Here is an 11,392-nt window from a genome sequence, read left to right on the forward strand (position 1 = left end):
AGCAGGAATTCTACTTCCTTTCAACACTCACGAGGTTACAATGCACCACACTAAAAATAACCACAAACCCCCAAAATCTAAATAAACATAAAAATAGACTTTCTTTTATAAAGCCATTGTGGTTGAGTTGTGAGGACATAACTATAGTTGTAAAAAAAAAAAAAGTCAAAAAAATCAAACATGCTCAGATCTCTTTAAGGGTAACAGACACTTAGGAACATAACATGTTTTAATGGAGCTAGATCTTCTTCTGTTACTCTTTAAAAAGACAACAAAAACCTAGTTGTTAGTGCCATAGCACACACATATAAGATATATGCCTGACCATCTACTTATACTACAGTAGTACTACCAGGCCACCAGATCTCTCAAACATTTTATGAAATCATGTACTAGACGACCTTTCTACACATACAGAAAGATTATACTGACTGAAAGCTTTGATGATTAATCCTTTCCTTAAAAATAAGTATTTTGAAGAAAGTCTACCACTTAACACCCTCTACTATTCCCAGAAAACAGACAAGTAAAAACCCACTGCTAGGAGGATGACAACCCAATGTCAAAACTGGATCACTTCATACCTCCAGTGAAGAGAAATCAGATTAACTCTCACACTATAAAATATACAATGTGTGCGTGTACATATATATCTACACACACATATTCATATATATATAAAAGCATATACATACATACACACATATACTGGTATGCATGTATATATATGCATGCAAGTATGTATGGTGCTGCTATGAGATGCATAGACAAACATTCCAGCACAAGGGGGATGTTATCCAGTTCTATCTTCACATTGAAACAGGTATACTGCAAAACATCACCACCCACATGGTATGCTAATTGTTGCTAGTGAACCATAAAAGTATCGAGATAACAGTAGAAGGAAAGGGTAGGTACTTTAGTGAAAATGTGATTATAGGGAGAGTATTCCCATTTCTAAGAAACCAGTACCACTGTAGAACCTGGGACTGCATTGGGTTCATCTTGGTACATAAATGTTATATTGGACAAAAGAAGGGGAAAAAAGCCTATTCTCAGTACCTAAGTCATCTTCACCTTCCACATGAATTTAACTACTATTCACACTTCCTAACACCTCCTTGATTTAACTAATCAATTTTCCCTCCCTCAGGAAGCTCTGTGACCTTAGAAAGCACAACCTGATTCAGATTGAGATGGTTTCTCTGTAAGAGTCTTATGAGAGATCTCTCTTCTAAATTCGGTGTTTGGTGTGGAAACGGTCCTTGATATTGACACACACACACTCTGGGACTATGTCCTTCCACATCATGATATCCTACTGCAGTAACGAAGCCACTGAACAACAGAGTTCCTTGCGACGGCAGAAGTCAGGATACTGCACAGAAGCCTGTCTGAGAACGTGAATCTCACAGACAGATGCAGTAAAAATGTGCCTTATGATTTTCACACTTCAAACATCCCCACTTCTGTGTATACACCATCCTTCCCTCTTTTCCCCCTTCAAAAGTCCCAAAAAACCTCTAAGATGGCAGAAAAAGCATTAGTGTTTTAGATTTGGGAATCAATCTCTCCTATATAACAGTGAAAGTAAGCATGTAAGAACATGCTTTAAAAAAACAAAACCTGGGAAGTCATTTGTTTGGCTTGCCAGCACCTGAAAGACTGTTTGGCCCACTTGACAGCTAAAACCCAACATGTTTTATTTGGTCTTCCCACAGAGAAGAGACCATGGTCTGCTAGTCATTCAGCATGTTGTCTCCCCACATCCTTCCTCCCTATCAACACACAAATCAACTTACACATAGCTCCAGACCAGCACTGCAGGAGCTATCCTTCTATCCGACAGGCTACACAAGAAAAGATGCAAGAGGACAATAAACGTATTGCACTGTGGCAAAAGCAGAGCATGGCCCACACTGAAAAACTGATGTCCTTCAATGGTCCATTCACCTGTACCAGATACTATCTCCAAGTGTTTGCTATGTTATTATTAAATTGGTTTTGCTAGGAAAAAGATCTTACATATTTAAGACAAAATCCAACAATTCTAATGAACAGACAGGAAAACTATATCGGGCAAGTAACAGTTTTTTAATGCACTACAAGATCGGATTTTCCATCAAAACACAACACAGCACATAACACAGGCATTAATGCCTAGAACTCAGAGCACCAACCCGATATAGGGCAAGAAAACTGCTACCTATAGAAGCAGCAAAAGTCTCCTGATCCTAAACTCCTGAAAACCTGACAGGACAACAGCAACCTGTCACCCTTAGTGAGGAAATATACAAGTATTTGCCTTGTTAAAAATCAGAATTTCTCTTAGAAAGGAAATACGTCAGGGAAATCTAGCTGAGGCTATTTTTTTTACAGTTACTGAAGGGATATGTTAAATATTTAAGATGTGTTTCTACCATTTCATAAGTCAGTCTCAAAATCTGCAAATCTGTCTCTAAAACATTGTCTAACATTGTCTCCTGACCTTGAAACTAATAAGAGCTCCAAACTAACTACTGCACAGACAACATCCAAATAAGCTTTTGACAACATAAAGACAGCTTCTACTTTCCAATTCTTGCAACAAATATATGTATTTGTAGAGCTGAAGCTAATGGAAATGGGTCATGTTAGCAAAAAAACTCCTCGAAAAGCAAATTCTTAATACCTACATAATAATTACTTAACCTTGGCCCTCCTGTCACGTTCTTTCTGCCAGAATTCCTCAATTTGGAAAGCCAAAGCTAACTTTCATTAGTGTGGGCTGAGAAGTAATTTCAGTTTTGTGGAAAAGAAATAAAATTAAAATTCAATTCTCTTTAGCACCTCATTTTGAATGTACAACTTAATTTCCAAAAAAAACAATTAAGGAATAAATTGTGACTATTGTAAATTCAATGTGCAGAAGGATACTTCAGGAACAAACAAACAAACAAACAAAAACCCCAAACCTGGCAAGCGTTCTTACAGTTTCTCTTTGTTCCACCTTTTATTTGTATTAAAAGCTCTTGGTTTAAGTTTTTTTTCTTTCTTAATTGTTAATTTATGCCTCATTTTAAACATACCTATTCTCCACAAATCCATTTTTACTGTTCTATATTTTGATACCTGTTTCTATTTTAATCCAAATGGTTTTATGTTTTTCTATTAAAAAATTCTATTCTATTCTATTAAAAAACAATCATAAAGGACTAAGATAGGCTTTTTAGAAAGAAACAATTTCCCCTCAAAGATGAAATTCAATCACAGTATCAAATTTTCCTTTCACAGTTTATCAAGCATTGGTGCTTAGTCAATTACCAGAATGTACAAGTGTTTTTTACAAATGTGATGTAACTCCAGGTTAAAACAGTGTTAGAAATATTACTAAATAAAGCACAATAATGAAACTGCTATGTAATAAGTATGTTTAAGATGGCCATTAAGATTCACATTTTCAAATAGAACAAGAACAAAGAAATTCCTCCCCGTTTACTCAGTGTAAGGGCATATGACCATTACGATTCATTAGTTCAACAAGGATATTAGTTAGCTCTTTTAACAATACTTTACATCTAAAAATTATGTCTTCATATTTATAAATTCTGACTTCCTTAATCAATTACAATTAACATTTAACTTAAAGTCTTCATTAATTTCTTCGTCCCAAACAGTGCATCTACAAATCTATAGCTGTACCATTAGCTAATAATTTGGCAATTATCTCTTGTAGTAAAAGATTAGATGCTGACTGCTGCCAAGAGATTTACTGAAATACAAGAAAAACAAGAACAATTACAACTTTGCTTAAGGTGTCCTGGTTTCAGCCAGGATAGAGCTGGTTTTCTTCACAGAAGCTAGTGTGAGACTGTGTTTTGGATTTGGGATGAGAAACTGTTGATAATGTGCTGATGTTTTGGGTTGTTGCTGAGCAGTCAAGGACAGTCCAGCTTCTTGTGCTGGCCTGCCAGCGAGCAGGCTGGGGGTGCACGGGGAGCTGGGAGGGGACACAGCTGGGACAGCTGACCCAGACTGTTAATGTTAAGGCATCATAAGAAGGACAAAACCACTCCAAAGACAATCTGTTTTGGCATTTCTTTCTAGGTCAAGAAATTCTTGTTGCAAAAGCTGAAAAGTGTCAATTAAAAAGCATTACAAGTTCAGAAACTTGAACATAGCTGCTAGATAAAAGACATGCCCAATATCTTAACTACAACGTAGGTGTGTCTTAACTCTCAATTTAGTTTATGACTACCAAAAGAAACAGCACAAAGTTTATAAATGGTTGGAGAAAGAGAGCTTTCCTACACTAGCTGGACTGAAGCATGGTATTTAGCTTCGTCATGTGGGACTTAGATACTCCAGTTCACGTGTGACGTATCTCTGATGTGAAGCTCTCTATCATCTCTTGTATTGTCTCACGTCAGTGATGAAATAATGAGAATAAAAAAGAAAAATTAGTTAAGTTCTGTCTGTATTTCTTTGCCTCAGAGAAAAACAGTTTGAAACAATCAGGTGTTTGTACGTAATAGCCTACTTTCTTAAAAAAGCATTTCAGGAAGTATTTTTAGATCAAATGAATTTTCTGTAAAATTCACATGCAGAAAATTTACCCTCTTCTGTCTTTTAATAAGAAAACCTAGCATAAACCCAAAAGATCAATGAGAAATGCTAATTTTATTGCATGTCAAATATTTAATTCTGGATTACATTGAGGTTGGAGATACCCAGATCAAAGTAAATGTAATGCAATAGGCAAGAAAGATTGCAGGTTGATTATGAAAGATCAGGAATTAACTGTTAATTTATTTACCTTTGTAATTCCATCTAAGCTAGAAGATTGCATTACTGAAAAGAAATTCACTTACACAGCAGGAAAGCTCTTGAACCTAAAATCTAAACTTTTTTCAAATGCTCAAAGCAATCTTTATTAAGCTATAATTATTTCCTAAGTCTCTGAAATGTTCTACTTTACGGGATTTAAGTGACTGGTAAATCAACATCCCACACACTTCTCAAACCAAGCTGACACTTGTTGCAAAATTTCTTGTCCCGGAGTTAAATATCAAATACATTACCACACGCTGAGTTAGCAGTACTGTGAGAATCCTCCTTATTTCTTTTGTGAAAGGGTTAAAATAATTTCATATGCGTTACCTCTCTTGCCAAATAATGCCCACAATTACTACCATTAACAAATTTACAGTACAAGATGCATTTCCACAAATGATTCAAGAGTTCATCCTAAACTGATCTGAAGAGAAGAAAAAAATAATTGATCTCAGTTATTCTTCAAAGACAAGTAAACTGAAAGCCTGGTTTAAATCTGCAACAATAACCTGCTGGATAACCAATGCAACAACACACAATACCTAAAGAGGACATCTTCCTTTTCTACCATTGCTACATTATGTAGATCAATAACAGAATAAAGGAAAAAGGTGATAAACTGTTGCATACCTGTGGAACTTTTGTAGAACTGTCTCTATTTGCACTGCTAAGAATAGATTCTTGTGTGGCCTGCCTTCACCTTTGAAGAAGGCTATGTCTTGCAGTAGTTTCATTTTTCAAATTTTAATAATGCAGCAAAAGTAATATGGAAACAGGTGGCTTTTTACTGCACATAAGTAAAAGCAGCATGGCCAGCAGGTCGAGGGAGGAGATTCTGCCCCTCTACTCTGCTTGGGTGAGAACCCACCTGGAGGCTTTCGTCCAGCTCTGGAAAACTCAGCACAGGAAAGACATGGACATGTTGGAGCATGTCCAGAGGAGTGCCACAAAAATGATCAGAGGGATGGAACACCTCTGCTATGAGAACAGGCTGAGAGAGTTGGGGTTGTTCAGCCTGGAGAAGAGAAGGCTCCAAGGAGACCTTATTGCAGCCTTCCAGTACTTGAAGGTGGCTTATAAGAAAGATGGGGACAGAATTCTTAGCAGGGCCTGCTATGATAGGACAAGGGGTAATGATTTTAAACTGAAAGAGGGTACACTTAGACTAGATCTAAGGAAGAAATTTTTGACAACGAGGGTGGTGAACCACTGTCACAGGTTGCCCAGAGAGGTGGTAGATGCCCCATCCCTGGAAACATTCCAGGTCAGATTGGACGGGGTTCTGAGCAACCTGTAGTTGAAGATGTCCCTGCTTATTGCAGGGGGGTTGGACTAGATGACCTTAAGAAGTCCCTTTCAACCCAAAGAATCTATGATTCTATGAAAAATACCACAGATTAAGAAGTGACATGTTTATGTGCACCAGGTTGTGTGCTTGTTACATACTAGCACACTAATAGGGTATTTCTCAAAACTTTGAGCTGCATGATACTATCTTGTATATTTGCGCTGCGTATTTTGTTCACCGGTTGAACAATAAAGGAATATAAGAACTAGAATATTGGAGACCTCAGTCGAGATTCTGTTGGATAACATCACAAGATGAAGTACTTGGGTTTTTTTCAAATGCTTGCTTAACCACAAAAAAACTGCTGTAATGTACTTTGTACATAGGAAACTCTTTGTCCTTGTAGCTATTCCAGAGAAAGATTTATAGTGGATTCACTTTCAGAAATATAATGTACTTAGCAACTGCAGAGCAAGAGCACCACTCAGTGGAACTATCGGTAAAACAATACTGGTACAATCAAAGTTATATATTCATAGCACAGCAGTAAGAACAGTTCCAGATAATTCTACGAAGACAAAAATCTTTCTCAGAAAAATTTTAGGTGAAAAAACTACTAGCTTTAGTTCATACTGCAGAGACTATAACTTAAAATTAATTTAATATTTTAATATTAAATCTTTAATATTGCTTGTTTGCTGGCTCCCTTTCCCACATACAATCAACCAAGTTTCATTAGTATCATATTTCTTTTCCAAAAATACAAATTATAATTCCAAAAAGGAAGATGTATGGCTATAAACAAAACCTCTTTAAAATGTGAACCTCGGGGGTTTTTTTTATTTAATTCACAAATATTTATGTAAAGTTACATAATGTGGAAAATAATTGCACAACCAGGCACCGACACACAACAGTGCTTTCATATGCATAATGACAAGCATTGAAGTTCCTTTCCTCATCAAAAGATAGAAAAGATGTACACAAGCTGCTGACAGCTACACTACTTCAAGACAGACTATGCTAGCTGTGGAACTTCAGATATCTGAAAGGAAAGCCACAAATTTTGTAACGATGCATTTTTTACTCCTCTGTATACACTGTGAAGCTTGCCACCATGAATTCAGATTGTGGATACAGTGATTTGTCTTCATAGCCCCTTTTTCTGTTAATAGATACCTAGATCTCTGACTAAAGAGAGAGAGGTGGATAAAGTAGCCATGGATAAAGGTGGATAAAGGACCCATGTTGAGGAATCCTAGAAGGCCGCATCTGTCACTCGCTTGTTTCAGATTGGTCGTCTGGATACAGAGTTTTTCAGTATCACTTTATTACAAAAGCACCAATTTAATTCCATCATTTAGTCTTTGGAATCACAAGAATCTCCAGAATAACCACCATTTTCCTCTCTATGGGTAAAAACACTGAAGCCAGTTTGTATCAGATCTCAAAGAGTTTAGCCTCACCAGTTCATATTCACAAATTAAATCCACACAGCTGCTGAGTGCAGCTGCCCAGGGGGATGTGGCAACATTTGCTTTATGCTAAGAGGTCACGACTGCTGCCATCAACAATTCTAGGACATGTTGGCAGGAGCTTCTCTTGCTACTGACGAAATTAAGAACTGAATGTCGTATCTAAACCCTGGCTTTACTTACAATAAAAGTTGAGTTCAGTTTCACCACTTTTCCTACGTTTCTGCTAAGATTAAATTCTCTCCCCGATACCAATTCCTACTTTAAACTTCAGCTTCATGTTGTTTTTCAGAAACCATAGGATAGGCAATCAAAAAGCTATGTGACAGAGCAGAATAGCAACCAAAACATCATCAACAGGATTTACTCCAGATATTTTTTTCCTAAATTTAGCCTGCTAAAGTTGACATAACTAAGAGTAAACAACAATATATACTGACAGCCTAACTTTGATTCCACTCCTCTTCTGACAGCAGTGACTAGAGACACTGAATGAAGAATACACTCAGACACAAGGTAAAAGAACCTTGATTTGTCCCGACACTGCTTGCAGAATGAGCAATAGATCAATGGACACTGAGTTATTGGTATTTCAGTGATTTAATATCAGGGAAATTAGAAAGGAATACTGAACAAGTGAGCAAAAAATACAAAAGAAAGGAAGCAGTAGATTTTGGTTGTGTGGGTTTTTTTTTAAAATAAAGCCAGCTAATATTGAAGTTAAAAGCTATTTTCTCCATTAACTGGAAAAGAACCAAGAATATATTCCCTTACAAAATTGAATGCGTTATATTCCAAAATGGAGAAGTAATACAAATACAGGTTTCTGAACCTAAATGTAAAGTTAAACCTCTACTTTTCAGAATTATTGCCTACTTCAGGAGAGTTTAACACATTTCATAAGATTTGTCATATGGACATTAGCAATGTGTCTTTAAAATGTCAGCTACATTTCCAGCTGCGTAAAATGCCAGCAGAGGACACAAGATATCCCTACCTCCATATATGGCATGTATAAATGAATTTCAATTTTTCATTCCCCAAGAAAAGCTTAAAATACAAAGAAAAATGTTAGAACGTTTTGATTTTCATTTTTGATGTTTACCTGCTGAAACTGGAAAGCTTTTTAAAATGAGTGATCAGGGAGTCTTGTGGTAAGGCCTGTGGCAAGTGCAGCCAAAGTGTTTCCAAGGGTACTGGGTCTGAGTGTTCATATTTTTCACAGCAGTCCATACAGCACTGTGTTTTAGATCTATGCCTGAAACAGTGTTGATGCCACACCAATATTTTATCTACTGCTGCAGTGTTTGCACAGTGTTAAGGCCTTCTCTGTCAGTCTGCCTCCCCAGCAAACAGGCTGCAGGCATGCGAGACACTAGGAAGAGACACAGCCAGGACATCACTTTGTTTTGTTTGGGAGAGCTATGATAAAAGCACTGGCCTCAGGCTTAATGGGATATTTGGGCCCTGCATTACTGCAGTCCTTTCAGGGTGTACCTGTTCCAGTGCAGCCTTATCCACAGGGCACAGTTCCCGTCACAAAATACAGAACTGCGCTGGTGTGGGGTCCTCCATGGGCTATAATGTGGCATCACATGCTGACCACCCTCTTGAGTGAGGGTCTACAGTAGATGGAAGTGTTACAGAGAGAAGCAACTTCATTTTGGACTTTGTAAAGTTTCTGTGCATCTTAGCTAAACAAGCCAATCCAAAGCGTACACTTGTAATAAACATTAAAAAGGTGTAAAGTGATTATAAAGCTATCCAGCCAGGGTTTATTTGCATCTTTACCTTACTACAAAAATTATTTTTTAGCATAAAATGCTAGGCAAATAGAAGAAAATCTCTCTCCACAACCTAAGAACACAGCTATTACTGTCATACCTGGTTAAACATTTGAGGAAGATTCTCAAAAACTAAAATTCCAGTAAATGATAAATCCCAGTATGTTCCTCCGTGAACCCAGTCATCCGTCAGTGAACATTTATGAACAAAATGATCTTCATAAAACTGTACTTAAAAATACACTTTGCTACAATTCTAATTTATAATTTGGGTCCTGAGGTTCACTAATACAGTGAGGTTAGCGCAACATCTCATACAAAGAAACAGTCCACCAACTAAAGTTTGTGAAGTTTAGCCTTTTACCAGGGGCACCTCAAATGTTCCCTCATGATCCTTTCTCATGGAGGATTTCTGCACGTTTGTAGCATATCTTTGATGCCAGTTTGCTACACTACTGGGCCTGGTGCTGACACATAAAATGTCCACACTTATGGAACAAGTGAGTAACAGTCACTGAAGTTCTCATGGGGATGCATCCCACTGTCTCTACTTGGAAAGTTGTCCCTGCTTCTACATAACAAACAGCAAACTCATAATTACAATATCTGTAGACACCAGTCCTGCCAATATCATAGCAGGATTCATGACCTTATTTTTGCAGGGTTCTGCTTTTCTAAACTGGAAATATATCCATATCTGGCATAACAGAAAACCTTAAATAAACAATGAGGAGTGCATTTAACAATTAAAAAAAAAAAGCAAATATGCAATACATTCATACAGTCTCTTCTAGTTACACTAAATTTCTAGGACACACATTGGTTCTTTGGTAAATGTTAAAATGTTCGGCACTAAAACACTACAGAATCTGGTTTGGTCACCATAATGCATTACCTGGTAAATTAGTCTTCATAACATCAATGCCAACTTGAAGCTCAGGCTCAGCTGCAAGAACTGCAAAATCGCCTTGATGAGAGACATTGAAGTTGTAATTTGAATAGATACTGAATACATTATTTGCCAGGAAAGGTTTTCCTTTTGATGTCCTTTGCAAGTGTATTTCATTCCAAGGTATGCACAACTTCTCTGCGATTAACTTCCGTATCAGCAGGCGACCAGCCTATGAAATAAAATGAAAGTGATCCATACAGAACTTTTATGCTATGTGCAAAACACCTGCAGTTGCTAGAAAAACATCTGCCTAAAAAAAAAATGTGCTTTTATTATCACCAATTAAAAGAGTGTATTTTAGCCAAATCATTTCGATTTCTCCCTTTTATAGAAGCCTGTGTCAAGGAACTTTAACCAAAAGAGTTCACCAGACTCGAGTACAATAATACGTTTATTACCACTATTAGCACAAAGCCAACACAAGACCCAAGAAGCAGCAGTCCCAGTCTAGAAAAATCACATATAGTTCCTTCTCTACCGTATTTACTTAGGATACTTCACTGCACAGATCGAGTACTTTTTACACCACACTGAACAGCAAAACCGTCTCAACAGCTTTCCTTTCAGTACATTCATTCAGTTACTTAGGCACTAACAGAAATATGGAACAGCTAAAAATGAGTAACTTCTTATAAACTAATTAGCAGAAGTCTGCAGTACTACCACATTGTTAAGTGTGATTCAAAAACCTGAATTATGTTAACCAGCTTTATTTTCTAACACATTACACTTATTGTCTTCATGTATAGTGTCGAGTACATTGATCCTAACTTGACATCACAACATAAAACTTGTTAAATCTTTCAGAATAACTAATAGCAGACCTTCAAACGTCCCTTTTTCTTAAGTGAAGGTGTAAGCAGAGCTGGCAATTAATACTTTATAATGTATTTACTTCCCTGAAACGCCCTTGCAGAGCATATTTTCCTACGAGAAGTCACAAATTTGGGCAATGCTGAATATGGAGAGGGACAAGCGCATCCCCACGGGAAAGGGCCGCTCCCGGGGCCGCAGTGGCGCCAGGAGGGGACTCCTCAGCGGAGCGGCCTCCACCCGCGCCCTGAGGGGCTCTCAGCAGCCT

At 37.4% G+C, this 11,392-nt stretch overlaps 1 protein-coding gene across 1 annotated transcript in view; it reads right to left on the reverse strand.

The window, feature by feature from the left end:
• The window catches only part of AASDHPPT (aminoadipate-semialdehyde dehydrogenase-phosphopantetheinyl transferase), a gene marked incomplete at its 5' end in the record, with an annotated part of 35,508 nt that extends 25,028 nt beyond the window's left edge, over positions 1 to 10,480 (reverse strand). The window contains one exon of the mRNA XM_010284802.1: positions 10,255 to 10,480. Within this exon, the coding sequence (XP_010283104.1) occupies positions 10,255 to 10,480 (226 nt within the window). The remainder of the gene's footprint in view (positions 1 to 10,254) is intronic.
• Positions 10,481 to 11,392: the final 912 nt, after the last annotated feature.

This window comes from Phaethon lepturus, unplaced genomic scaffold, assembly GCF_000687285.1.
Source record: "Phaethon lepturus isolate BGI_N335 unplaced genomic scaffold, ASM68728v1 scaffold754, whole genome shotgun sequence".
Taxonomy (NCBI): domain Eukaryota; kingdom Metazoa; phylum Chordata; class Aves; order Phaethontiformes; family Phaethontidae; genus Phaethon; species Phaethon lepturus.